Source organism: Aricia agestis, chromosome 6, assembly GCF_905147365.1.
Source record: "Aricia agestis chromosome 6, ilAriAges1.1, whole genome shotgun sequence".
Taxonomy (NCBI): domain Eukaryota; kingdom Metazoa; phylum Arthropoda; class Insecta; order Lepidoptera; family Lycaenidae; genus Aricia; species Aricia agestis.
In genome coordinates this window covers 19,091,665-19,105,977 of record NC_056411.1, presented here as the reverse complement: position 1 = coordinate 19,105,977, position 14,313 = coordinate 19,091,665, and the positions used below count along the sequence as shown (strand labels likewise).

At 39.9% G+C, this 14,313-nt stretch overlaps 2 protein-coding genes across 6 annotated transcripts in view; one reads left to right on the top strand and one right to left on the bottom strand.

The window, feature by feature from the left end:
- LOC121728339 (prestin) overlaps nucleotides 1–6,848 on the top strand; it is a 31,625-nt gene extending 24,777 nt beyond the window's left edge. For all 5 annotated transcript variants that reach the window (XM_042116503.1, XM_042116502.1, XM_042116501.1 and 2 more), the window contains 10 exons: nucleotides 185–289; nucleotides 667–800; nucleotides 1,143–1,305; nucleotides 1,556–1,636; nucleotides 2,036–2,199; nucleotides 2,307–2,387; nucleotides 3,381–3,504; nucleotides 4,712–4,885; nucleotides 5,232–5,358; nucleotides 6,407–6,848. In XM_042116503.1, the coding sequence (XP_041972437.1) occupies nucleotides 185–289; nucleotides 667–800; nucleotides 1,143–1,305; nucleotides 1,556–1,636; nucleotides 2,036–2,199; nucleotides 2,307–2,387; nucleotides 3,381–3,504; nucleotides 4,712–4,885; nucleotides 5,232–5,358; nucleotides 6,407–6,552 (1,299 nt within the window). In that variant the 3' untranslated portion in view covers nucleotides 6,553–6,848. The remainder of the gene's footprint in view (nucleotides 1–184; nucleotides 290–666; nucleotides 801–1,142; nucleotides 1,306–1,555; nucleotides 1,637–2,035; nucleotides 2,200–2,306; nucleotides 2,388–3,380; nucleotides 3,505–4,711; nucleotides 4,886–5,231; nucleotides 5,359–6,406) is intronic.
- Nucleotides 6,849–9,384: 2,536 nt separating this feature from the next.
- On the bottom strand, nucleotides 9,385–13,345 carry LOC121728344 (hsp70-binding protein 1-like). Its single transcript, XM_042116508.1, has 6 exons — nucleotides 13,038–13,345; nucleotides 12,885–12,965; nucleotides 12,581–12,773; nucleotides 11,958–12,176; nucleotides 10,667–10,822; nucleotides 9,385–9,997 (listed from the first exon to the last, which is right to left on the bottom strand). Exons 1-6 carry the CDS (start codon nucleotides 13,137–13,139, stop codon nucleotides 9,675–9,677), a joined length of 1,074 nt encoding a protein of 357 aa, XP_041972442.1. The 5' UTR covers nucleotides 13,140–13,345; the 3' UTR covers nucleotides 9,385–9,674.
- Between the last annotated feature and the right edge of the window lie 968 nt (nucleotides 13,346–14,313).

The window sequence follows — 14,313 nt, the reverse complement described above, 5'->3', positions numbered from 1 at the left end:
TCCTTATCCCATAAGGACACCGGACACAACCGCCAGGTTGATAGGTTAAATCGTACAATAACACTTTTTGGATTCTATTAAGAATATTGCATTAAACAGTAAAGTGGTATAATTGTTGTAACCGTAAAAGGTCCGTTTGCCAGTATATTTTACAATTTTAACCAAACACTTGCTCTCTTTTCAGACGCTGATAGAGATGGGCCGCAACATATCGGCGCTGAACTGGGCGGCGGTGGTGATCTCGCTGGTCACCTGCACCATCATCGCCGTCAACAACGAGATACTCAAGGTGAGACCGACCGTCCGGCATGTCGATCCGACGACGCGACATGTGACAAAAACTTAAGAGGTGTCAAGGGACACCCGGATGGAACGAAGTTTTCCCGCCGGTTGACGTCATCGCCACTTCAACTAGGTAACAGGCAACAGCTAACAAGTAATTTCAAAAGTATAGCGAATTGACACGCGAGTGTGCTACTCTTGAATTTACATAATATTAGTGCCTATTCAGAATTGAAGAAAAGTAAAGATACCGATCTCTGGGTTCGGCTTTTGTCTCCGTACACCGTGTGTCGGGAAAAAGAACTTCTTCCCAAACCGTTGATATGGCTGACCTAAAAGAGTGTGTTTTAAAACCATTTAGAAAATAAAACGTGAACATTCCAGCCGTGGGTGAGCAAGCGCAGCCGCGTGCCGGTGCCGATCGAGCTGCTGGCGATAGTGGCGGGCACGCTGGCGTCGCAGTACGCCCATCTCAAGGACACATACGGGATATCGCTCGTCGGGAACATACCTACTGGGTAACGTTTAATATCTATTTGTTGACCCCCGTAACTGCGTTGTGCCGATAAATAAACAATATTTTTAACATCTACTAGTAGATTGCCACGGTAATAGAATTTCATAGTATGCATTAAAATATCGACACAGTTGAATTCAGTTTTGAAAATAAATCAATTATGAACTCTGGGACGGGTAAATGATTTTCAATAAAAAATATGGATAATATGTTGCTAGAGTATATCCTACATCAAATCATATTTTTTTACGTTTTGGTGCTGCAAATTGCAATTTAAAAGCAGGGTATGAAACGTTTTGCCGTATTTATCTGTATGTCATCATATAACATCTTCTCTCTCCAGCCTCCCCGTACCGCAAGTGCCGCCGATCGAGCTGGCGCCGTCGATCGCGCTGGACGCGTTCACCATCACCATGGTGACATACACCATCTCCATGTCCATGGCGCTCATCTTCGCCAGCAAGGAGAAGTATGAGATTGACGCCAATCAGGAGCTGTTGGCGCTGGTGAGTATTTTGATGTTTTGGTGCTTTTGAGAAAATAAGTAATTTCACCTAAAATAATAAGAGACACAGAACTATATTTTTTTTTTTACTTTATACCGAGGATTTTATATAATAAGTCTAGCTATCAAGCTATATTTTGCTTTAAGTTAAAATTAATCAATAAATCAGCGCTATGGCTAACTGCTTATAGTGTTGAAGAAAACACTGAGATCTAGCGACGTTTTTGAATGAATATTGTTTTCTTTTTCAGGGCGCCAGCAACGTGTTCGGTTCGTTCTTCAGCTGCGCGCCGATGTGCGCCAGTCTGTCCCGCTCATACATACAGTATCAGGTAAAATAAAATGTATTTCAATTCAGAAACGTTAAATCATAAAATTAAATAATAAAATTAGTTAAATCTACTAATCTAATTATTCAGGGACTAAAAACCTCTCGCGTTTAACTCTTTATGTAAACTGATCCTCAAAAAATATTGGAGATAGCTACCAAATCTTTTTCACTCATCTCAAATATTAAATGTTTCCTTTAGGAGTTACTTACAATATTCTTAGGAGTAATTTAAAACTTTACACAACAAAAAAAACTTTTCAAAACTTTACCTCCGGTGTACCTATCTTATCCGGTGATCCATCATCTAGTCTCAAATCTATCAAATGTAATCCCTGTAACAATATCCTTCTGACCAGTTTGCTCGTTTGCCCCCTTATTTTATTTTTAAAAAAAACTCCAGGCGGGCAGCAAGACAGGTGTGACGTCAGTGGTGTCGGCGCTGCTGATCCTGTGCGTGCTGCTGTGGGTGGGGCCGTTCTTCGAGCGCCTGCCGCGCGCCGTGCTCGCCTCCATCATCGTCGTCTCGCTTAAGGGCATGTTCATGCAGGTCAAGGATCTTAAAAAGTGAGTGATGATGAAAAACCATGAAGCCACGATGCTTTGAATGAGTCGGAAACGCCAGCTAGTGGCATTAATAGAAACACTGAAAACCTGAATTGTGGAACTTACAGGTTCTGGCGGCTGAGCCAGCTGGACGCGTGCGTGTGGCTCGTGACCTTCCTAGTGACCGTGCTCGTCAACATCGACATCGGGTGAGTTACACAATTGCAGATAGTCAGACACAGAAGAAATTACAAGGATTCTAAAGAATGCTTTATCACGATTATTACCTCACTTTTTATCTGACTTTGTAATTTTGTTATTATTTAACACTATTTTGTTTCTACAGGTCAGTGCACTGACCGATATAGAATTTCGTACGCGAGTGAAAGACATAAGTGGCGTTTGGCCATTTAACGACTGGACCCTAACTAGACTAAGGCCGATACTATACTAGCTTTTGGCCAGTGGCGGATTTACAAATTTTTCGCCTGTAGGCTATTCAATTTTTGCCGCCCCTATAACTGACCTTTGAAATTCAATAAGTACGTTAGTTTAGTTCACAATCATATCTCACCAAAAACATTTTTTGAAAATTTTTGCTGAGACGACCACAATAGGTTTTACACTGTGCGGTAGCGAAACGGCGAAGCCATACCTACATATTTACTGGTATGTAGAATTTGGGTCAGTAGAGTTAGGCCGTATAGATTCAGAAGCTTGGCTCTATATGAGATCTCATATCTTTTTCCCAGTGTAAACCGTAAACCTTATGTGGTCGTCTCGGCAATATTTTACAAGAAATGTTTCTGGTGGGATTTTTTATTTCTGCATGATAAAAAAATGGGACTAAATTTGCCGCCCCTCTAAATCTGCCGCCCTAGGCTCCAGCCTACTTAGCCTATTGGTAAATCCGCCACTAGTTTTGGCGATCGGATCTAGGGCGATGCGGGCTCGCAGCGAACAGAGAACGTTGTGGACATTGGGCGGGTACGCAACGTTTTCATCGAATGTTTGGAGCGAGCAGCAAGCTTCAGAGGGCGAGTTTAGAAAGCATAGAACGCTGCTATTTCGTTACGCGTTTGCGACGTATTCGCTGCGTGCCCGTTCCGCCCCGAAACCGCTAGGCAACCGCTAGTGTAACAAGGGCGTAAACGCTCCTCAGTCCTCGTATATTGTGTGTAACATTCAGCTATGTATGCCAGGTTGGGCGCAGGGCTGGTGGCGTCAGTGGGCGCGCTGTTCGCGCGATCGCAGCGGCCGTACACGTGCCTGCTGGGCCGCGTGCTCGACACCGACCTCTACCTCGACATCAAGCGCTACCGGGCGGTCAGTACACACTGTAATACACTGTATGTGGGGCGGGGCTGGGGGCGTCAGTGGTTGTTGACGACAGTCTACTACAAATCGCGACCGACGTGATCCTAAATCAGGCTAGGCGGGGCTGGTAGCGGTGGCCAGTTTTAGAACCAGTCCACACGGCGCGTTGCGTAGACGCAGCGCTGCCGTTGCGTTGCTTTACATACAAATAGTCAAGGTGTTCACTCGGCGCGCTGCGTCGTGACAGCAGCGCGCAACGCACACATGTCAGAGTAGTCAGACAGCAGCCCCCGAGCCGAAGCGGGAGTTAAGACGTTGAGACTGCTTCGTAATATAACGCTGCGATGGCACAGCGCCCGTGTGGCCGGCTATGCGTCAACGGCAGCGCTGCGTCGACGCAACGCGCCGTGTGAACTGGCCCTTAGGCCACCATCTTATGAAGTTTACTTGAGAGACAAGAGTTTCAGTTCCACGTCCTCTCACGATATTGTGTCTCAAGTGGCACCCACTCATAACATGTGCAGGCTACAGACTGTTAAGGACATTGTGCAATGAATTAAACACAACAAAATATTATAAACACTTTATTAAATGTAAGTTATTATGTTATCTGGAAAATTTCATTGGCCGGTCCACATATTAAATTCTCTCTCTTCATCATGAATAGTGATTATGAAGAACTGTATCGTACTCATGAGCAGTATGTGGAAGATAACGACAATGCTCAGTCGGACCACGTCCAATACATCTATATGGTAGTTCGAGTACGAATATTTTCTACTGGAATATATCTTCATGGTCGTAGTATCAGAAACAGTATCTATTTATTTACGTAGCAGTTTGGGAGAGAGATATAACATTAATAACAGGTATTTTACTTGTGTAATTTAATTCATATTTATCGGTTTTATCTTTGTTTCATTTGGTGTCCATTCTGCTGTTAATTTGACAATTAGATAAATGCCATGTCAAGTCTGTCAGTTTTTTACTTTTTATCTTTAATTTAAACATGCAATAGCTTAGTGTCAAGTGTTTTAGCCGTCATTTACTAGGATGATGGATGATCAATAGGATGATAACATCTAAACGCCTTCCGTCTTGGGAAGTCGATTAGCTCTGAGAGATTATTGATACAGTGGACGGTTCTAGTTCTTCAATTAATTATAATTAAGTCCATTTAGCTCTTTTCTTAAACCTTCCTCAAATATAACCCCAGGCGGAGGAGATCCCCGGCATCAAGATATTCCACTACTGCGGCGGGCTGAACTTCGCCAGCAAGAACCTGTTCCGCGACACGCTGTTCCGCAAGATCGGCTACCTCAAGCCTGCTGATGATGACCACGAGACCGACAGCGACACCCTGGACTTCGACTCCAATATCAGCAACAAGGTAAGTCACAATATCAAGTTATTGGACACTTTGTTTTGTAATTTTTACCTTAGCCAGAAATAAGTATCGTGCTCGACTTGGCGGAGACACTACCGTGCCCTCAGATCCCACCGCTGCCACCAAGTAGTTTGGTGGCAGCGGTGGGATGTTAATTCTGATTATAGAGCATACCGTATTACCGTTTAAATTTTTAATTCAGTAGTAGTGTCTAAAAGTGGAATATCATTTGCACGCTCTATAAGTATCAAATTGACGAGCTATTTCAACTGCGAAACACTTCAGCTGTGTTTGCTTGAATATCTAAGTTACTTTATACTACAACGTTTTGCTAAAACATGAATTCCAGGTGCAGTGCGTGATAATCGACGCGACGGCGCTGTCGTACGTGGACGGTCCCGGCATTAAGAGTTTGGTGTCGGCGCAGCGCGAGCTCACACACAGCCGCATCACCGTGCTGCTCGCTGGTGCTAACGGTACTACATCTCCAGCTAGCGTTAGGGAGGGGGGCGACGCTGGGCGACCGCCCAGGGCGCCGGAAGGGGCACTGATGGCAATTAAAAGGGGCTCAGCACTACCAGCACACTACTCACTAGGCGCCGAAGATATCTCGGCCAGGGCGCGGGTAGTGCTAAAAGCTGTACATCTCAATAATCGTCTAGTCTCACTACAATTACTCTTGTTATGGACTATGGTGCGCATTGACGAGACAGCCACCTACCATTTTTGTTATTTTTATCTGTCACCGTCATAAAGTTAATATACCTAGCGGAATAGAGAAACAAAGGCCTAAGCAAGAGAGATGTCACTATCAGTAACACTGCGTGGTAAAAAGAGACGTGTGATACATGACAGCAGCACTCTTTTTTCTTGACGTCCAGTCGGCACACGTGCCGCACGTTGACAATTTAATTTTATAGAAATCATGTTCAATCATGCTTGTGTAAGTGTATACGTACATTTTTCACACAGATGAAAACCAATTTCGGTTACGTTTGACAGCTCGAGATTGTTGCTCTATTCCGCTAGGTATATTAACTTTATGGTCACCGTTGTTGCAATTGTGCTGTTTCCTTTCCAAGAATCCAAAGTTTCTTCGTGCCTTTGATCGAAATCTTTTTAGCGGTTTGCGCGTGAAGAGGTAACAGGCAGAAATACTTTCGTATATATTAATATGAACAGCGGGGCTAAAATGGTCGCTTTGAAGAATCACGATATGAATCAAAATATGATTCATTTTTTTTAAATCGCAAAATGCAACTCTGCTTGCAATTCATTTCTGTATTTTTGTACTGATTTGACATTTGTCAGTTTGACAGTTTTGACAATACATTTGCTGAATTGGTTGAGAGGAATTGCTAAATGTGACCATTTTAGCCCCGCTGACCTCTTTAAACCCTTTGATCTGATCTCTGCGGTGCCAGAGGAATTTTTACTGTCGTGAAACCCTCATGAAAACCATGGATGGGTAAGAGACAGGAGTAAAAGATATTCCAATAATCACCACTTTTTGGTCTACTCCAGGTCCCGTGCTGGAGATGATAGAGCGGTACAACAGGCTGGAGTCGGAGCGGCTGCAGCTCGACACCTTCCCCACCGTCCACGACGCCGTCGTCTACCACAACATGCTGCACAACAAGAAGGGCCAGGAGATAGCCCTGTCCGCCTGAGAACTTACGCCTGAGGACTTAGTACCGAAGACGAGTGGCAGACTAAAGCCCAGTTTCAGCAACGTCTGCTAGTGTCAACAGCTTGTTAAAATGCCACGACCTCTCTTTCATTCATACGAAAAACGAAAGAGGTAACATGATACTAATTCGAACGTTAACTTTAACAGTCGTTGGTGAAATTAGACCTAAGAGGCTAAGGCCCAGTTTCATCAGACATCAACGTCTGTTGAAGTTAATGCTCGACTTAGTATCACGTTACCTCTCACGTTTTTTATATGAATGAAAGAGGAGACATGACATTTTAACAAGCCGTTAAGATTAACAGACGTTGGTGAACAACCTTAACATAAACTACGATGAGGTAGTTTGCCTTTGTTTCTATATGAAAAATGTTACAGAGTAAGAAACTTAACTATTTAGCATACATAGCTAAAGTATAAATTGAGGCCTGCGCATTACTTGGTGCTATATTTTATTAACTGTATGAATTTACATTTGTACATTATTATGATCAATCGAATTAGACAGTGAAATATCTAGAAAATAGTTATAAGGTATATTTTAGATACAAAAAGACGAAAAATCAATTGATTTTTTACGAAAAGTAATGTTGTCTCTTATAGTACTTATATCTGGTCGCTGTTAAGCATTAGTGTCCTAACCCACAAATTTTTTTGTTGATAAATTTTGAATGCAGTCTTGTTCTAAATCATCTACAGAACATAACTGCATTCATAACTCACCATAGACTACCTGTAATAAATAATAATTAATAGGATTTTGTGAACAAGATAGGAATCGCTTTTTAGTAAGTGTTGAAGACGTCTAAATGTGATAAAGCATTTAGTATTAACTATTTATTTTAATAAAAAGACCAAAATAATAGTAAAATTAATATGAGTGTAATAATTATATAAGTAATTAAATTTTATAGTTCTTATCGAAATTCGTGTATCATGATACATATAATTCTTATTTTTGGGTGGTCGGTGCTAATCGCCGTACTTGTTTGACCACATCCTCAGTTGTACTTTTACAGTTATGAAACGGGTACAAATACTTAGTTACTACTCACTACATGTGTTTTGTATCTATTTGTATATTTTAGTTATTCTATCTTCCCTTTATAACAAATGTACACAGCGAAAGTCACTTGGCGGATAAATACAGCGATGTTTGAATAGTTATATGCTGAGTAAGGAGGAGGGTAATATTTGAATGTTATTAGTACAAATCATACATGCGACGTAATAGAAATGTGACTTTCAGCTTCCAGTGTCAATTTCAAATTAACTCTAAAGTGAGGCTAGTGTAGTTTAGTATTAAATCCATTTTAAGGTACAAGTTGGAACCGAGCGACACGCGATAACTGCAGTTCGTGTGTCGTCGCGACACTACTGGTTTCTACTTTCTATGTTATTTATATGAAAAAGGTACCCTCCGCCAGCCGCGGTCGCAGCCTGAAGTTTTGGAGGGGGTCACACAAAAATAAAATATCGCTGTTATAGGATGACTAGAAAGGCTTAAAATTTTGAGATTTTTCAATTTGACCTTAGATTTTGGGGGATCATGTCCCCTGTGACCCTTCGGACCGCGCCTGCCCTCCGCAGCTAGCGACACGAAGCTAGCGACACGTTCATAGAAGTACATAGAACCCAGTAGTGTCGCGACGACACGTCGTCTGCTGCCGCTTCATGTAGCCGGCTTCCAACTTGTACCTTTGTTTTCTGTTGTGGTTGTTTTGTGTTTCAAATATGGCTATGTTCAGGCATGAAAGAAATTCCCAAAAGAGTATAAAAGTCAATAAAATGGTGCTAAAAAGAGTTTGTACTTAAAATAGTACTTTTGCAACTCTGTAAATACTAAATTCGTAAAATTATGTACTTATAAATACTGGCTGTTATTAGCCTAGGCTAGAATTTGTTTATTTTTACGCACATGTACAGTGACTAAGCCATAGCCCGGTCACTGAACACTTAGAAGTTCATTGACCTTACCGCTACTTGTCTTTTCAAACACGCACGAATATTTAGCTATTTCTTTGTCATCGATAGAAAGAAATACACATATTGCATGTTTGCGTGTAAATGAAAGACATATGTAGCAGCAGTGTTATAGCAATAGAAGAATTTCTACTCGTTCAGTGCCGTGATTATAGAAAGAAACATAATTTTGAAGAGTAATGAATTCTCTTCAAAATTGTGTTTAATCCCATAGAACTTTTTAGTTCTTTTAGCAAGACTATGTTTCAATCAGTTTTCTGTTATAATAGTATTGTTTAGTGAATATTTATATTTAGATAGAACAAAAGCAATATTTCTAATGCCCGGGCCGCACCTGCGTAGTGCTTCGTGCTTAAAACGATACCTTTGGACGATCTGCGTGTATCGTCCAATGGTATCGTCTCATAGCACGAAGCTTCGTGACGATAGACGCATATGCGGCCGCGGCATAACAATAAGCGAATGTGATATTTTGTACCTAATGCAAGGTATGTAAGTACTTATTGCTTGGATAAACATATTGTTATAATTAATTCACCTTTTATTTACCACTGTCCCCTTAAGCCCGGTTGCCTGACAGAGAGAAATTTAAAAAAAATCCGGAACACGAAAATTTTTGTTCGCGAATAAAAGTCTAGTAATGTCCGGCCTTGTTCAAAATTAAATATAATTTGTCTTGCTGTTGCATTTGCACAACCATCAAATCATGCATATGCAAATGAGACGGAATAACAACACAATTACAATGTTTATTGTTTGCATGGGAAAATCAGATTAAAAAATGTAAAGAATTCTCAACACTAAAAAGTTTTGCATAAATAACACAATGTTTAATGTAATAAACATTTTAATAAATTACAAGATACATAAACGTAATGCATTTAGATTTATGTTAGAAATTAGAATGCAGAATATTTTATATTAATATAACATGTTCCGTGTTTTTTAAGGCTAACTGATTTAGTTTTTTTACTTTTAGAGCCTTACTAAGTGGTTTGACCATTTTTATATCACTTTGTGCACTTAGCAAATAGTATTGCCAGAAGGTATTTTAGTTCTTCCATCCTCTCCTAACCTAACCTCCAAAGTTTCATCAAAACCAGTAGTTAATTAGAGGCATCAGACAAGCAACATTGACATGTATCTGTCCGCTTCACAATTCACCACTTCTCTTGCTGGGAAATTTTGTATAATTTTCAGTATCTCCTGACAGTATTCCTTTTCCTCTGTGTAAGTATCACCACTTAAGTCTGGATGTTGGAGGTGGGCTTCTAGAACGTTATTCAAGTCTAGGCTAGGGTCTGTACACTGTTGGAGTACTGCAGGCTCCAAGGTTTCCAGAAGATTGAGCAGAATCCCCAGCAAGTGTTCCGAGGTCTCGTCTCTACTGGACTTCACTTGTTCTATGATCGTCCTCACTATGTTCAGTTCTATGAATTTTTCTGAAATGCAAATAAATTACGTCATGTTAAATGCAGCTGAGTTTATGATAAAGGTAACGGAATCAGGCGACACGAAATCGGCAGATAACAAACTTTTGGCATAAATTACAAAAGTATGCAATTTTAGAAACTTTTCTAGACTCCACAAACTCAAGGATGATTTAAGTGTTTCTTTTATTACAAAGTTTTCATCAAACATATTAGGTTATATCCATGTGTTTGTAAACATTTTCTAACATAAAAACATTTACTAACAAATGTTGTCAATTGTTACATTTTGTTTGGAACTGTTACATGTCATAATGCTCCTACACATAGAAAATGTTTACTAACGTTTAATAACATTTAAATCTAATATTGGCTCACCGCATATCCTGCCTTCACCTATAAAAGGTTTACAAACAAAAGTTAATACATATTTTATTTTGCTATATGTAATTTGTTTTGTTATAATTTATTAACTTACGTTTACTAAACATTGTCTAACATGAAAACATTTTTAACATTTGTGATTAAATTTTTGCTAACAAATGTTTACCAACATTACTAAACATTTCCTAACGGCAGTGTGGGAGCACCATTATATTCAATTTGTAACCTATTATTTAGCGGCCAACGTGTCACAAACTCTACTTATGCTAGTAGCAATAACAGTAAGCCATAACACACCTTTAGCATCCGGATGATGGTTACACAGGTAGCGTATGAAGAAGGCGGCCTTGGTCCGGGCAGCGGGGTGTGATGCACGCAGCGCTTGAGCCAGCGCCCCGCACCCACCCTGCGAGATCAACTCACGGCACGCCGGCTCGAACTCACGACATGCGCCTAAATAAAATTAATTATTGAGTACATCATTGAAAACCGTAGAGATGTGTGATAATAATCGCCCCAATTGGTGATAGCCGGCTACACGGGCGCTGCGCCATCGCAGCGTTATTACGATGCAATCTTAACGTCAACGACCCCTCCCGCTTTGTCTCGGGGGCTATTGTCCGTCATGTGTGCGTTGCGATGACGCAGCGCGCCGTGTGAGCCAGTCCACACGATGCGTTGCGTCAGCGTTGCGTCGACGCAGCGCTGCCGTTGCGTTGTTTTACATACAAATAACCAACGAGCTGCGTCGTCGCAATGCACACATGAAGGACAGCAGCCCCCGAGACGAAGCGGGAGGACCCCCTCCCGCTTAACTCTCGACTCGACGTTAACGCAGCGCCCGTGTGTCCGGGTATGCGTCAAACGGCAGCGCTGCGTCGATGCAACGCTGACGCAACGCGCCGTGTGGACTGGCTCTGAACACCTCGGTTATTTGTATGCTACAAATAATAAAAACTAAGGAAACGTAACACCCATACTTCAACCGTTTTGAATTTAGTTCCTGTTCTCACACTAAAATATGGCAATAGCATCATAACACTAATGCTCAAATTTAAGAAATAAAGCAGTTGACATTAATTGTCACTTCTTTATTTACACAAGATTGTGTACCAAATACATGCATAAAGTATTCAGTCACATTTTGTACACTCGTGGACCAATTCTTTGACACAGTTACTCTTCCTTAGTTTTTATTATTCATAGTTCATATGTAAAACAATGCAACAAACGAAGTTATAAAAAAAATTATAAAGAGGAATGGTAGAATTTTCCCGCCAGTTGACGTCATCGCCACATCAACGCCCTCTGTCCCTACTTCGCAGATACTAAAAAAAGTGTCATTACAACTTTTTACGTCTAGCCCGCGCCTTTCGCAACGCGCGATAAGGAACTCTGTTCCAAAATTTGTTTGATGTTTGAAAACATTTGTCAATATTCTAATAAAACGTGTGCAACTGTCAGATTTAGATCAAATTATTTACTGTATGTGCTAGTAGCGCCGTCTGCTCTTACCTTTTAGTAATATTCCCTATTAATAAAATAATTTTTATCACAATATCTCAATAGTTATCTCGATTCTACTCACATGATATAGCCAGTATACACTTTGCAAGCCCGGAGCCCTGTTCGGAGCTGATCAAATGTAGGAGTACATTCAGCAGGCCGCACTCCAACGTCCGAGCCTGGCAGAACGGGTTATTCTGACATAATTCTGCCAGAGTCTGATTGGCACGAGACCTCACCTCCTCATTCTCGCTGCCGTAGCAGATGGGGAATATTGAGAAGCCACCCATTTTGTAGAAATCTGAAAATTGATTCAAAGTTTTTATAAATCATCACCAAATTTTGTGGATAAATGTTCTTTAATAACATAATATTTTTAATAAATAATAACAAAGTCCAAATGCAGAATAAAACCTAGGCAGACATGCATTTTTAACAAAACAGCCTATTTGTTTCTTCGTAGTATATTTTATATTGATGCCTGATTTCATTGCAGAATCAGTTGAGATTTAGAGTCAACTTAAATTAAAGAAACTGTTCTTTACAATGTTATACCTTAATTATAAAAAATGCATACTCGAAACATTAATTCATGAAGCCTCAAGCGGCCACATCCGCCCGCGATAACAATAAACAGCTATTGTGTCTCGTTTTTCCACCATCGATGGGTTAAGTTACAAAATTTTTTGGCCATGTTCTACATACCATTAGCAATGTCAATATCATCAATATATTCCAGAAGATTGGTGAAAGCCACATCCACATCCTCCGGCAGCTCTTCACCCAGCTGAATACCCTTCATCTTGTCCGTATCCGACAGAACTTTTATTGCATTTTGTAAGATCTCTGCCACATTTACTGTAAGACTCTTGAGGGCTTCTTCTAGGAATTTTCTTCTCTGGGTAACATTAAATTATTATTATTATAGAAGATCCGAGGTAATTATAACATATAATATGTTTAATTTTATAGGTTACAATAAAAAATCCTAATTTTATTTGTTAGTTACCTGCTCATCCATGGGTCCTAATTCTGAATTTCCAGGGGCATCCTCAGCTTTTGTTGCCTCCATTGCAAAACGGAGTAAGCCCTAAAAAGAACATTTTATAAAATACTTTCCTCTAAAAGCCAACCCGTTTTTCCGTATGAAAGTATGTTTTACCTGGAGGTTTCTTGGTTGTCGAGGCTGTGATGGAGTTGGCACTTCATTGTGACTCGGGAAAGTCAGAGCACCGGCAATACAATTCTGATTATTTTGAGACATTTTGTAAATTACTACACAAGCAGAAATCTTTCATCAACTTTCCTTGTAATGTTTCCTTCACTTTATAGCGGTCAAAACACAAACGAGATTCACACGCCTTCTCTATTTATGGTTTTTAGTTAGTGACTCAATTCTGAATATAATTAAGTCTCGATATTAGAATTTTCCAGATTTCTAAAGAAACCACAACAAAATGCAACCAACTAAAGCACCACAGATTACTAGTATATATTTGTAAAGCACACTTTTTGAGTTGTCAAATCCTAATGTCAATGTCCATAGTCACTAGTCAATGTCAATGTCAGATCAGTGGTGGACGGTGGTCAGCTCCCTCCCAACTTTAGCCAATCACAAAACGGGGGCCAGACTTGGGATGCCAATGTAAAATATTTTAAAACTCATATTTTTTTAACTGGGCACCCAATGAATTACCTAGTATAGTCACAGAATATATATTAGTAGTACTAAGTATAGCATCTTATTTGATAATCTGTGTAATTTCGTCATAAATAATGAAAAATGTTCGCCATTGCCTTTGTTTTTTCTTGTAATTCCGTTCTTTTGTGATTATCCCAAAACCTAAACTGTGGTCGCCTATTAACATTGCGTTAAGCTTCGGTTCCTCCGTGTTTTGTGCTTCTCGCCGTGCTTTAATGCTGTGAAAATTGTGTGATAGTGACTTTGCATTTGATTTATTTACACGAATTTATGATTTAATTAAGTCATAAATTCGTGTGAATAAGGTTGTAATACTGAAAGAGATAAGACCAATAATTTGGTTTGGAGATACTTTTGAGTCCTGGGAAAGGACATACAATAATATTGGTTTTAAATGAGGGATTTTCTAATTTTTTATGTTAAATGGAAACTGTTTGACAATCAAATGATTGTCAAACAGTTTCCATTTTAGTAACTAGATGGCGTATGGGTAGACAACTATCGGTAATACCAGGAAATACCATCAATAATTTCTACAAAAGTGGGCAAAAGAATGTAAAACTTGATACATTTCAATTTGAAAAAGACACGATGATATTCTAATGAATAGGCTAATAAAGTTATTATAACGATGTTTTAGTTAAAACTCACAGAAGAAATAGCCCTATTTATCGATATTCACACCAAATGTCACAGGAATTATAAATTTTGGTTTTGACAACATCTTACCTGCACT

Bases quoted from the DNA above. Each gene is read 5' to 3' on its own strand.
- LOC121728344 (XM_042116508.1), bottom strand. From the start codon at position 13,139: ATGTCTCAAAATAATCAGAATTGTATTGCCGGTGCTCTGACTTTCCCG. The intron at 12,774-12,884 runs GTAACTAACAAA...AATGTTACCCAG, and splicing joins TAGGACCCATGGATGAGCAG to AGAAGAAAATTCCTAGAAGA. The intron at 9,998-10,666 runs GTGTGTTATGGC...TTTGCATTTCAG, and splicing joins CCATCATCCGGATGCTAAAG to AAAAATTCATAGAACTGAAC.